This window comes from Vombatus ursinus, unplaced genomic scaffold (genome assembly GCF_900497805.2).
Source record: "Vombatus ursinus unplaced genomic scaffold, bare-nosed wombat genome assembly UNPS02015398.1, whole genome shotgun sequence".
In the NCBI taxonomy this organism is placed as follows: Eukaryota; Metazoa; Chordata; class Mammalia; order Diprotodontia; family Vombatidae; genus Vombatus; species Vombatus ursinus.
Window position 1 is genome coordinate 1,132,977 of NW_020955176.1, and position 14,805 is coordinate 1,147,781.

Sequence of the window (14,805 nt, forward strand, 5' to 3'; positions counted from 1 at the left end):
GCTCCCTGGGAGATAGTGATCCTAAGGACTCCTTACAGGGTAGGTGGCAGGTGCGCTAGTGTGAGGAAGCTAGAGCCTTCACCAAGGGATTATATGTGTTTGAGGGGCTTGCTGAATGTGCTCTAAAGATGACAGCTTCTGGTAGAGGGTTCCAGTGAGATTACATATGCTGGTTAGAGTAGGCTTATAGGCTTGACCCTGAAGTCATTTCCGACAAGATTCTGCCTGGCTCCAGGGGAATCCTGAGGAGTCATGGTGGTAATGGGAGCTCTCCTCCCAACACTTAATTTATTTAAATGAACCAAAGAATCTCTACTGTCAGAGGTACCTGGAGAGACAGCTGCACACATAACTCCCACAGCCAAACAGGCAACTGGTTTTGAAATGAACATCTCCCTCCATGCCCATAATAGAAGAAATGACTCTTTCTTTCCTTCCTGGAAGGTATCTCTGGATTGTGTGCAACTACCAGCTCACCCCACAAAATCCAGCACGTGCATCTATGGTGATGGCCTGTTCAGATGGTTTTAGGTTTGTCGCTGGCATAGAGCATGATGAAATCCATGTGGATTAAGCATCGGCTAATTGTCTGAAGGGATAGTGAACATGTGCCTGTGCACGTTTGCAGACAGCACCCACGAGTAGGGGTGGCCTAGCAGTAATTGGTGTGTGAGCTCTTACATGTGCACATCTGTTTCTGCAAATAGGAGTTTGTAGTGCAAATAGACAGAGGTGTGCTGGCAAATGTTTAACAAGCAGATTTCCCAAATCAAGACACACTTTTAAAGTTTAATCTGCATTTTTAACATTTTCTCCATGACTCTGTTAAGTCTGGACAATCAACGAAACAATAAATCAAGCCCTGTTTTATAGCATTTGCTGATTCCTTATGTGTAAATGCTCACATTGAAGATTTAACAATCAGCTCTTGTCTTGCCGGTTGGTATGAGCTAGCTCCAACACACCCTTGACTGCAAGCCTGCTATCTTTGTACATTTCTGTCTGCAAGTCTGCCTGCACTCTGAGTAATAATCCATTATCTCACATGGAGACATTTAGAGATGGCTAAACAAACATGTAGGGTTGGCCACACTGGGGTGAATTTTATTAATCAGAAGTGCTGAGAATACTGAACAAGCCTCTTTTTCAGGGGTTCATTTCTACAGTTTAACACACAAGCGTCACTTGCCTTGTCCCTTGCCTTCTCCCCAGGGTGTTGGGAGAAAGCACACTTCCCAGCAGGAGGGAGGGCCAAAGTAGAAACACTCCCTGGGATACTACTCTGTGAGAGAACATTAGAAATAAAAAAAACAAAACTCACTGGAGTAGCTCTGCTTAAAGACAGCTTGAATAGCATGGGTTTGCTCAGCAAAGGTTGGCTGGCTACTAATCTGTTCATAGATGATTATCACACTTGGGTTGAGGGGTCTTGGAGTCAGGGTTCCTCCTGGTTCTCTGCCTTGCTTAGGGAAGTGGGGTACTTCACTGTCTGGTTAGAACAGCTGTCTTTAGCATGGGATATGGAAGTCTGCACTGAAAGAAGCCATGAATCACCAGAGGAAAATAATGCCCCAAACACCGTTGCTCTCTGTTAATCTGTGATGTGCTGCGGGGGGAGAGTCACCAAGCACATCAGCCTTTACAAAACTTTACAAAACTTCTGTGAGAATATCACAGTTGGGGCCCTGTCTTTAGCTTGAGTTCTACACTCCAGGCCTAGGGAGCTTCTCTGAGTGTTTCATGAGCTCTCTTCCATGCCTGGCCAGTTCAATCCAATCTTTGCTGCATGATCAGAGAGATGATTTAATTGAGCTCATCAAGTTAGCGGGGTGCTCAGGTGACCCCCCCCAAAGGCCTGTTGTCTTATTACTGGCACTTAAAGAAAAGCAAAGCCAACTACTTGTTGTGGAAAGGGGCTAGGGATCGAATGAGAAACAAGAAGGGAAGCTATGGTGGTTCAAAAAAAGGGCTGTTGCAAGTTTTAGGAAGACCTTAGAAAACTCTCACTGCAACATTATTTGTGTGAGGAAAAATGTGGAATCAGTAACAGATATGCAAAAAATGTATATAGACCAGCACAAAGTGGTTTTAAATATTGTACTTTCATACATTTCTTTTTAGAAGGGTCAATGATGGATTTTTCTTTACATACATTAAGAAGGGGCAGATTCATTATAAGCAACACAAAACAATCTATTGATGGTAAAATTCCTTGAAATAAACCTTTTTTCTCATTGCAAAACCTTCATCTTCCAAACAGAATGCTTGTTTGTGTTTATCGTGGGTGCTGTACTGACATGGTCTTCCAGAGACGGTATTATCCATTTTCGTGACTTGGTAGAAATTGAGCTTTTAAGCCAATTTGACTCCTCACCTGCCCCCCCCCACCCCAAGTTTCTAACAGAGCAAAAGAAGAGTCACTGCAGAGAGAAGCAATGAGACAAAGGTATACGAGGCTGAGGAGCTGCCCAAGGTTGCTGCAGGTGTCAAACAATGATTCCCCGGGGGGAAGGTGGTTGTTTTAAAACAAATGTTGGTGCATGTGGCAGTGGGGATGTCCAGTGACGTCCAGGGTGACATGTATGACGACAGACACAGGAAGGGAAGAGGGAAGGAGGAGGAGAGAGAGGGCAGAGACAGAAAGAGAAAAAATAGATAAAAAAGAAAAAAAATTAGGTCAAATATAGAAAACATAAGAATTAAAGGTTAATATAACTTAGTAAATTAAAATGACAAAGGTTAGAGAAGAGTTCAGTGCAGTAACCACAACAAAAGGCCAGTTCAGAAGCTCAGCAATGCCTGAAGCAGCACAGCAGGGTTAATTTGAGGGATTAGGGGTTAGCGAGCAAATGAAATTAAAATGATGAAACAGAAGGCTCCAAATGTAAAATGTAAGAAAGTGATCAGCTGGTACTTTCAAGAGCAGTATTATGTTTTATGGAGTTAAAAGCCTTTAGATACAGACAGTGCAACTACCAAAAGGCTCATAGTCATAGCCTGTACTTAATACTTTCCACTTCCACGTGGCTGATTCAGGTAGAGATGCATTTTGAGTTCTGCACTGCATGTCATCATGAAATGCAGGTAGTACAGGTAAGGTGCTGTTTTACCTGGAAATTAACTCTTCCTATTGCAACCAACAAGTACTCTGGGAGACGCTAGAACTGTGAACCTCATCTGAGACTATTAAATTTGATCTGGAGGAACCCTAAAACTCCTTTAAATGTTTTAATTGTCATTCTCTTACCATGAAGCAATAAGGCAACCAGAAAACTCAAATCCAGGAGCTAAGCTTCATTAAGTTCTCCTAACACTGGAGAGGGAGATTATCAGAAGATGACTTAGTTGAGATATGGATCCCCATGACATCATCCAAGACCTAAGAGGGTTGAGCTCAGCACAGTAAAGACTTGCCATTTTTAGAATCCACCTCAATGGTAAACACTTATACAGTGAACTACTGGTTTTGTCTTAGGTTCTCACTGTAAGATATATTTTCATTTCCCTCAGCACCCTGGTTTCGATAGAAGCCAAAGCTTCTCTATGTCCCCAGAGCTGACACTGGACACCAAAACACTCTTTCAGCACACCAATTTTACTAGTGACAGGGAAGATTCTACCCCCTGGCAATGTCCCTCACACAGAAATATGCCTTTCTGTTGTCAATTTTGGCTTTTGATGTCTCCACAGAGTTTTACCATTCTGACTACCCAAATGCCTAGCAAAAGTCCAGCCAGAACATAGCTTCAGCATGGCTGAAACCTTAGACACCCATCCCAGGCTACTGATTTCAAGGAAAGATCAAGAAAGGAACCACAGAGAGAGAAGGGACTAAAGGAAAAGTAGGATCAGATTCCAATCACTGTCCCATGCAGTTTTTTTGGAAAATGTAACAAGAAGGCAATAAGAAAGCTTTGCTGAAGTGTGCCCTTATGACAAGTCACTCAGAGTCTGGTTACCTTAGCACAGTCTGCAGAATTGTTACCACTCTGTTGTGCTTATATGAGCCCTCTTGTCTGGGTAGAGGTGAAGGCAATACATACAATGGAGGTCCACACACATTCTCCTGACACACACATTCATGCCACAAGCCATCAGTAGAAAACACTTGCCCAGCTGTTGAATCTGCCTGACCAGAGTTCCATTTACCCAGGTGGAGCCTCTTACCTCAGGCTGCCCAGATTTCAACTAGTCCTCCTCTCTCCAAGAGGGGGAGTCAAACCAACCAGGCCAACTGCCTCAAAAAGCACCATGGACAGGGCAAGGAAGAAGAAGGATCAGATTTCTACAAAGAGAAAGATCAATTTGCTCTTGCATAAGAGATATGAGGCAGAGACCTTTCTGGAACCCCACTGCCTTGTCTTGTATTCCTCTCATCTGCCTCCTTTTTGTATCTGCGTGATCAATAAATGATTGAAGTGATTTCTGAAACAGCCTTTCTGTTCTAAGGGAGTTTGGTTGAGGGGAGAGCATTTGGCTGTCTGAAAAAAAAAAAAAAGGTAGCTGGGCCAGAGATCATAACTACTATACTTCTCTATTTAGGTTTGTTTCTGGCTTCCTGGAGATAGGTCTGTCAGGTCTACAGAGCCAAATAAGGTCTCCTGGGAGAACTGCTTCCACCAGGATATATCAGTCCTGATTTAATTATTGTGAATGACAGAGTTTTGTGATGCAAATGTCTTACTCTTTGCTCTGTTTCCAATAGTTCAATTTTATCTTTTCTACCCCTACATAACAACCATGGCAAAGGGAATTTTAATTATGTAAGCCATCTCTTTTTCCCCTTCATGCCATCAAAACAAGTAGCATTTTGATCAAGATCGTGCAGGAAAAGGAAGTATCAAATAATTTCTGAAAACAGTTATGCAGTCTTGGGACAGAACATCAGATGATGCATGACTGTGCTTCTTCTGACCTGATTTTCATAAAGGACCCCACCTTTATTAACTTTCAAGCCTACAATGAAGCTATGGTTTTTCCTCATTTGAAAAGTCTCCTGGGTTATTTTGTTATAAACTCCTTGGATGCAAGGATTTTGTATTATTTCAAGTTTTTATTTCTAGTGCCTAGCGTAGTGCCTAACAGAGTAGGTATTTAATGAATATTTGTTGATTGACTTTGCATCAGATTGAGCAGTGAGACTAGAGTCAATCCTTCCACTCAGGATGAAACCGTTCTCCCCAGAATGCCTAGACAAGCTTATCTGGAGGGCATTTGATGTATTTATTATATAGCTATGTACAAGGCAAAACTAAGCTTCGCATGGGCAACCAATTATGAGAATGGCTTTAAGCAAGCAAGTTGTCAGGGTTTGTTCAGGCACATTAGGGGATGCAGCACTTTTGCATTAATTCAAAGCAGGTCAAGAAGAGAAGCAGTGGTTGTTTTATACCTGGGATAGCTGTGGGCTGGGCAGAGGTCCTAAATACAAAATGGGCTGCCTTGGATTTCCCCTGCTGGTTTTCGGCCACCACGAAGACCTCATACTCTGCATTCCATTCCAGGGCTTTCAACATGACATGGTCACTGCCTGAGGGGAGTCTGATCTCAGGTTTCCACTCTGAAGACAGCTTCTGGGAGAAATGGGCAAAAAAAGATGCAAGACAGTAGATAGCTTTAGTACTGGAAAGACAAACAGACAAGTGTGTTTTTTAATTAGGTGGTACCTATTGGAACAAAAGAGTTAAAAAGGAGTGTGGTCTTTATTCTTTAAATTCTAAATATTGTTTGCAAATAAAATTAGCACCATATGGCCAGCATCTGTGTTTTGACACCTACTCCCTCTTCCGTTCCTGCCACACACATACATACTGAGCTGTACTCTGGAATGCTGAGTGGGCACATGGAATGAGCATTGAGGGGAATGAAACAAATGCCTTATTTCTCACTGAGTTTCTTTAGGCATATTCCTAGTCCTTGTTCAAGCTCACTATGATTCTTCAGTCACTTTGTATCCCTGACACATAAAAGTGTCTAGATTTCAAATATCTGAGATATAGAAACAAAACAATAACTCCACATTTCTCCCCAAAGAGATCCTTGATGGAAATGTTCCAATGTCTAGAAGTAAAATGGGGCAGAAAGGGCCCACTTTAGATAAATTCATTTTGTTGCTGGTTCTAGGACAAAGTTGCTCAGCATCTTCATGGAAAGGCTGGCCCTAGCTCAACAGAATTCATGAAACCTTTTTTAATTTGCCAAGTAGGAGGTGATGATAGGTAGTTATGTTCCCTTTCTCTTGCTGAATATTCTCCCTAGTCATATCCTATGGAACCACCAGTGGGTTCTGTGCCTGGGCAGGAAACTATGTGATCAGAATTGGTGAATATATTCCTCACACATCACAGTGTTGAAATAAGATATGATGGTACACAGAAGGCAATAGACACTTTACTCAATTGCATCATCTACCTCCTCAGAATTTTTTATTCTTACTAATGCATATTTCCCAGAAGGTATCATAATTTTATTTGCCCCACAGTACAGTATTGGACACAGAGTAAGTGTCTGATGAATACTCAAGCAATAGACAAGTGCTATTATTATGCCCTGAAAGCTGAAATTCAAGCAGGTTGACCTTTACCCTATAGCTCAGAGGTGTCACACATGACACTGAACCAGATTAAAATGTAATTGGGAAATATTTGACAAAAATAAATAAAAATGTATAACATTATGTTTTAAAAGTAAGTCAACATGTAGCCCATAGGGATCTTGATGTATGGATGAATGGCTCCATTTTTCTTTGAGCTTGATACCACTACTGAAGTTAAGTAGAGAGGGACTTCATCTTACCACGAAACCATCTTCCTGTGAAACAATTTTCCATATGAATTGTCAAGATATCTTTGGAAATTCAGCGGCAGGCATTTCATGTCTTTTGTTGTAGGAGATGACATGAAGAGAATGCTAATTTTATTAGGGGCTAATGAGGAAGAGTTTCAGTTAATTCCTTTTGTCAGCCAGACTTTGAATATGTCATTACTCATTATACTGTCTAGCTTTAACATGGAATAAAACAGATTCATATCTATCTATCCATCTATAACCATACATACATGTATATTTTCTTTTTTCTCTAGTAAACACCATTAATGTGCTGCCATGCCAAGACATGAAACATGACAACAAATGCGAATATGTGAGGAGGAGATAGAATGGCAGAATCTTTCACTAAAGATGGTATTATGCAGCAGAAATACCTGAATGTCTCTGGGTTTCATGCAAATCTACTCAGCATGGCTATTATTTGATGATTTAAATAAGTAGACATCATCTTGAAAGAGACCCCAAAAGTCATCTAGTCTAACATCCTCATTTTACAAATGAAGAAATGTCAAGTGACTTAGGATCATAGCTTTAGAGCTGAAAGGGACCTTGAGGTCACCTAGTCCAGGGATTCTTAAACTTTTCCACTCCCGACCCTTTTCGTCTTTCAGCGGTGTTCATTTGTGTTGTATGGCCTAAGGGCAAGGCTGCAGTGAAGTTGCTTGATGCAGCAAGGGTAAGTGCTGCCAGAAACACCTTGGATTCATTACGAGTTTGCTTTTTAATTACTTTTTGGTCATTGCATGTTCAGATACCTCTTGCTGTTGCCAGATAAGAAGATCTGATCTAGTCCAAACACCTCATTTTACATATGAGGAAACTGAGACCTAGAGAGGTTAGGTGACTTGTCCAAGTTCACACAGATAGTGTGTAGCCAAGCAGAGGTTGAAATCAGATCTTCCAACTCCAAATCCTGCATTCTCTATCACCACATTGCTTTTTGCTTAATAACATACAGGTAGTAATTAGAAGAGCTAGGATCCAAACCCAGCTTCTCTAACTCCAAATCCAATGCTTTTCTAACTGCATCAAGATGTTTCCTGACTAATCAGAGGATAAAGGGATCAATGCTGACCATATTCTCATTCTGTGCAAGATATGGGGTCACTTAATCAGTCTTAATCAGGAAGCAATAAGGAACTGTCAGCTTGCTATACTGTGGCTCTACACAATGCTTATGAGCATGGATTGCTAAGGGCAGTGTTTCCTAGTTAAGACTTAGATTGTTTAGAAGCTCACAGACTATACTTCTTAACTCAGAAAACTGGAGTGACAGTCCCCTTCCAAATGCACTCCTCTGAGCTGGGAAGTACAAACACACAGCTGCCTATTATTCTTTGTTTTCTTCCCAACCAGTTATGGGTTTCTTTGACGTCTCAAAAGGCAAAGAAATCAGAAAAGGAAATTCTACATAAAATCCATTTTTACTGCTCTAAAATCAATTAATCAATAGGCATTTATTAAATACCTACCACATGTCAGGCACTGGGCTTGGTGCTGGGGATACAAAGGCAAAAATGAAAAAGTCTCTGCCTTCAAGGCATTTACATTCTATTGACATTCTATCAACACCTACTCTAGTTCTTTACTCCTCACTATACAAAGAAACCATAGGAAGAAGGTTCCTCTACTTTTCAAAGGCTGGCAGTCACCTAAGACTCAGTTATAGTTTGGGGCTAGAGATAGCCAGTACTACTATGCTGAAGCCAGAGTAAAAGCAAGAGGGTGGACTTCTAGTTGGCTAGGAAGTGGACAGATGTCTAGGATACAGGGTAAACCAATGGGGGAAGGTGAAATTTGTGGCTATGTTCCATGATCCAAGGGAGACCAATTACGGGCATCCTAAATAGCAGAGCTCAGGTTATTTACATTATCTTAATAAATCTTAATAAATTATTGATAAAATAAACTATCTTGCATAAAAAGAAAATAAAAATTTTGCTGAAAGTTTTGGGAGATGCTTTGAGTATTAAGATAACACCTTTTGTAAAACAATCCTAACAGCTTTCTTGTCATTAAAGTTTCAAACTATGTAATCAACCAATCGATAAATCAATATTTATTAAACACTTATAATGTACTAGGCACTATACAAAACACCACAGGTATGAAGAAAGACAAAAACAATCCCTTCCTTCAAGAAGCTTGAGACATAGTCTAAAAATTTTAAATGCCTTAGAAATCCAAACCTATCCTATGATACTTCCCCAATCCCCTGCATCTCCAGCAAGTCCTTTTGTAAAACAAAACAAAACAAAAAAAAAACCCTGTTTCATCTAAGGTGAGTATAACTTACTGATAAAGAAATCAGGAAAAGATGAACGGAGAACACTCACCGCTCTGTACTTGACCAAATAGTGTCTGATGGGGGATCCTCCGTCGTCCTGTTTGATCAAGTTCACTTTAATAGAGTTCCCATCTTCTCCCATCTGCCCTTCTAGCTTGGGTGCACTGGGTTCTCCTGTATTAACCATTCAAATCAATATAATTTGCAACCATGTAAGGGACATAAGACCTAGGCAAAGTGCATTGTAGCAACAGAGACGTTTCTGAGATTGGGTTGATTCCCCTCCCTGCCACCCTGTTTCTCAGAAATTCAAAAGGTTAAAAAACAATAGCTACAAAAGCTCAAGTGCCATTGCAAATGCCACAGACTCAATCCAAAGAGAAGGTGAACTTTGGAAATGTTAGAGGGGACACTTGACTCTCTCAAGGATATTTCCATTTGCTTGGGGTTGTTCTGCTGATTCAATTTCTCCATATTTACATATTTTCAGAATCTGATTGTCCAAACAGCTTATTAAATTTCCAGATTTAATGTCCAAATACACTCCGATAACTCCTAAAGAGACTGCTCCCCATGGGGCCAACTGGTTTGGTGTGTCAAAAGGGAGGCCTATGGCTCTTAGCAGCAATAAAGATTCAAGAACATACAGCCTTGTTTCAACTTTACTTGGCAAAATAAACTGCATTCATGGGATCACCTTTTCACTAAATGAATTTATGATTTTAATTAATTTTACTAAAACCTAAGCTCCAAAATGGAAGAAACAGATTATTTTGTCCTTCTTCCTTGGCCCAGACAAAAGAGTCATAATTCATGGTGTCTTATTTTTAAGTGCTTATCATTAATGTCATTTGCTTTATAAGGGTTGAGGGGAAAATAAATTTGTCTTCTGCGCTTCCAAACAGAAAAAAAAATCAATGTGAATCTTTATTTGTAGTTAAAAGCTCAGTCTGTAGCCCTGTGAATCCAAGGTCTAGAAGAATATATAAGCTTGTATGTAACAAATAAGAGGCTAAGGCATTGCTTCAGTGGATTTTTTTTTTTTTGTTAAGATGTTAGTTGAGTTGAATAGAAACTATTTGATTAGTGAATACTGAAAGAAGAGAGGCATGATAGCATCTGATGAAAAGTATCAAAATCAAGATAGGAAGCACCCAAGAGCTTTTTTTTTGTCTTCCCAAAGAAAGTTATTGTATTGCCCTTTGCTTTCGGTCATTAACAGTAGTGACAGGCTCTGCACAAAGTGGGTATCCTCCACGCAGGGTCATAATCATAAAAACCAAAGAGAAGTGCAAAAGACTGGACAGTCATCTAGCTGTGGACATCACTAGTGACATAATTAAGCCTTCCTAGAATATGTCTTCTCCCTATGTATGAAGTGACTCATGGGCAGAGACATCACAAAAATGATTCAACCAGTTTCAGCATCTCAAAAGGGTGGTTTTGTTTTTGTTTTTACAATATCTCATTGCAGTACGCTACACTCTCCCCTTAGGCTGATGGAAAGGAAATGAAAGAGAAGAATACATTGGAGAAGAGAAATAAAAGATAGAACAGAGAAAAAAAAACACAACTTAGAACTCTGAGGCATGAGATACTTTGGAAAAGGCAATGCTTATTGTTTTAAATTTCCTTAATGGAAGCAGAAATTAAGAATTAAGTGAAAAGTATAATGGATCTTAGACAAAAGAAGGAAAGAAAACTATGCTCTATTTCATCCGCTATCTGGAAAACTGCCACAATTTTCTGAGGAAAATATTTGGAAATTTTGGCTTGGACAGTACCAAATTGTGCTTGCTTATTTTGGGTCTATTCTGCAAGACTGTTGGGTTCTATAGCGCACTTCGGTTACATCTACACTGTTACAAAAAAATTTATGCCAAATTGATATAGTTTGGCATGAGTGACAAAGTACCTTTCAGAAATATAAAATGGGGGTAGTGTAGACATACCAATTTTGTACATGCTAGAAGTGTAAAGAGTACAAAGTTGAGATCTGAAAGTCCTTTCATTTTCTTACAGAATGGAAATTATTCAATTCATCCACCCTCCTGCAGTTAAAATCTCAACGTCGATCATAATGAACAGCTCTTTGTTATAGGGAGAAAGATGTTTTTATCAGATGACTTCTGTGTTCCCTAATAATACACATCAAGTAACCCAACGCTGAAGAATTTCTTCAATCCTACATTGATAAGGTGGATAGCTATCAATCCATACAGGCTGATCTTGCTACTCCTCTCTCATTATTTTCTATACTGACACTAACCGTACAGAAATGCCAATGCAACTAAAGCAATAAATGACAAGAAATCTTTCTCTGTGTTCTACCCTTTCGGGCTGGAACTATTATGTCTGCTTGGAAAAGGCCTTTCTTGCAGAATTTTCTATTGATACTTTGCCTTTGCCTGCTAGGGGTGATAGGGGTGGGGGTGTACATAAACAGACTATATATGGCCATTTACCTTCAGTAACTTACACCTACAATGTACTGCCATTTACATCTAAATTACCATTCAACACACCGGGAAGGCAGTGCAAAAATAATAAATCACTCAATCAGTTTTGATGCAGTGTATACTAACTTCCAACATGGTAAAAAGACCACTATCTTGATCTTTAATCCTCTACTTTCCACAGGGAAATTGACAATGGATAAAAATAAGCAGACATACAAATGCCCTTGGATTGGTTACTGAAAAAGCTTTGAAGTGGCCCTATTCCATCCCCAAAGTTTCCTCTAAGATGCCTGTGAAAAACTTCCTCCAAAGCCCTTCATGGGAGGTGTTCCTTCATCTTCACTTATTGCAACAAAATAAGGCAAAAATAAAAATAAAACTTATGCAATACATTGATTTCATGTCATATTCATGTATTTCTATGTAACTGTTTATTGCCTTACTGTTTAAATAATTTGTATACAATTTAGAAAATGGTGTACACTAAACAAATAAATGTTATTTATAATGAGTTAGGATTAGGTTTGAACATGAGGAATGTAAGTTCCCTGAGGTCAGGGTTATTCTCATTCTTGTCTTTTCATCACCAGTGTCTGGCATATATTAGGTACTTATCATAATTCTTGTTGGATTTAATTGACTTTGCTGTCACCTCTATAGAAAGTCGAGCATTACGTCAGTAACAACACTCTATTATAAGAATATTTTCAATGTGGAAATCAGATTATTCATATTTTAACTTAATTTTTTCCAGACATTTAGACCTGTTTTTAAGAGCAGAGTCTTCCCATATTAAGATTTGGGGGACAACAGGAAGTAAATATTGATTTAGGCTTGTCCATCTCCAAATGTTTATTTTGAATTTTTTCTGTATATGATCATAATTGACTTCAAAGCACCTCTAGGCCCCTCCTTTGTGTTATAGACTAAATTCTCCTCTAAGCTTTGGGGATCAGTCAAGGGCTCGAATTTGAGAGCACAAGCCATGGTAAAATTTAGCACTTAGCATTCGGGAGGCAACTCACTGCTTTATTGCACACATTAGGAGGGGAAATTATTTAAAGGGTCCTGGGCTTGCCATTCTCAGTCAACTACTCTGACTGAATTCATTATGAGTAATTTTAGCAAAACCAATATTATAATTATTTGTAAATGGAGGTTGGTGATTCAGCTGCAATAGGCAGGTTGCTCCAAGAAAACCCCTGGGGTTAATTACACCCTCTGATTTAGCTTTAACCATAGTCATAATTTTTCCCCAAAATATTGTATGTAAAGTGTTGTACCTCAAAAAATAAATGTTGTCACCAACAATTACATAGGTACCAGGCAATTCTAGTGTATTTTAACTTAATGTGAATCATGTACTACAGGAAAAAATACCAAACAACCAATTACAGTGGCTAGTGGCAGGAATAACTGAAGGTAGGTCTTATACAATTTTCTCTACAAATCATGATTTAGATTGATGTTATTTGTTCCCTAGGGTCTTAGGACCGGTCTTCCCCCTCAATTATGGTGCCTCTGTTCCTTGAATAATCAACAGGGAAACTTGCAGCAAAAAAAAAAAAGACAACCCTTTCTCTTGTTTCTTTTCATTGAGGCTGCAGCGTCTAAAAATCATGAAACATTTGGAATCTTTTAATAAAAATTCCAGAATATATGGAAGTTTCTGAGTGGCACATGAAAATTTATAGAGAAATAAATATTCAAAATTCTGGAAAAATGCCACACACTAAGAGCTAAGTCTTCTTAATGAAGTATCACCAAGGTATCTAAGGACAATCTTTGCCCTTCTTCCTCCATATCTTTTATATTCTCTGTTGCTTCTGAAGGTTTTCTCTTAAAGTTGTTGGGTACAATTTTAGCTTCTGCTGGGCCTTTTCTGGCCTTCTGCTTGCTGCCTGAAAGTCACATTGTGAAAGCTCTCTCCTAGGAGACCAAATGTGAAGCAAAGATGTGGATGGGGACTCCATCATTTATTTTTTTCTTTTCAGAATTTATGATAAAATAGAATTATCTGTATTTAAAATCCTATTTGTTTTGTATAGTTGAAACTTAACCACTTCTTGTGCATTACTTCTTGAGACTGGTTTAGATCTTGTGTACATATATTAGTATATACATATATGCTTGTATGTAAGTTATTAATTATGTACATATATACATATATCATTAAAAAGGTCAATTTGGTTTCTCAAGGGTCAGATGTCATTCTGGTTTTTTTTTAATGTATTACATCAAAGACCTTCAATTTTATCAATGGGAATTCCCTGAAAGGGTAAGTGATTTATATGTGGGGTCACACAACCACTAAAAAGTAGGATTTGCACCCAGGTCTTCTTAATGTAGGTCCATCACTGTATCCACCATGCCATGATGCCTGTCCTTTGCCACATTTATTACCCTTCTCAATTTCCTTCCAGACCTGAAAGGTTGGATGGTTTTCACATGGGTCATCAACCTTTGCATATGAGGTTCCCCACATCTCCTATCCTGACCTCAGATTTAACATTGACTTTGAATACCTTCCACTTTATTCTAATTCTTGGCCTCTCAAAAATCTCACTAACATCTCCATATAGCTCCCTAATTTTGATATCTTGGGGATCAATACAAAAGAGCATAGTGGCTACATAATCTAAGAATAGAGCAACAATTTCTTGTCTTTCAAATCAAATCTCTATGGTTTCTTTCTACCAAATGCCATGGATGTTGGCAATGCAGCCATTATATTTTTAGAGGAGGCCAGAGACAAAATCAGAAAGTATTAGATTGGCAAGGCCTCCCATTTGAAAAAAAAAAACAACTAAGTAGAGATGCTTATCATCTCTGTGGACAACTTATTGAAGTGGTACAATCCACAAGCTCATTTCAATGCCAGTTTCTCTAGGAATTATGATGTGTGTGGGGAGAAAGGCAGCACAGAGTACAAATTAAATGGAAACAAATGAGCTCCGACAGACAGAACCACAAAATGCCAATTCTCTTCTCCTGGGTGTCATGAAAACACCAACAGATTAATTGATCAATTATCTTTGTTTCATCACCCTAAAAATAAAATATGACCAGGAAGGTATGGCTTGTGGTTGTGGGGCTCATCTAAGCTGAGGAAGCTTTGACAGAAATAACCTCTATTCACCAACAATTAGCTCAGCTTCTGCTACTGAGCCAAGTTGTCTCTTAAGGAAGATTTGTGCACATTTTCAACAGTTTCATGGAAGTCAGATTAGT

The 14,805-nt window shown here is 39.1% G+C and overlaps 1 protein-coding gene across 3 annotated transcripts in view; it reads right to left on the reverse strand.

Moving 5' to 3' along the window:
* NCAM1 (neural cell adhesion molecule 1) overlaps positions 1–14,805 on the reverse strand; it is a 454,728-nt gene that overhangs the window by 13,591 nt on the left and 426,332 nt on the right. For all 3 annotated transcript variants that reach the window (XM_027847323.1, XM_027847324.1, XM_027847322.1), the window contains 2 exons: positions 9,165–9,289; positions 5,393–5,570 (listed from right to left, as the gene is read on the reverse strand). In XM_027847323.1, the coding sequence (XP_027703124.1) occupies positions 5,393–5,570; positions 9,165–9,289 (303 nt within the window). The remainder of the gene's footprint in view (positions 1–5,392; positions 5,571–9,164; positions 9,290–14,805) is intronic.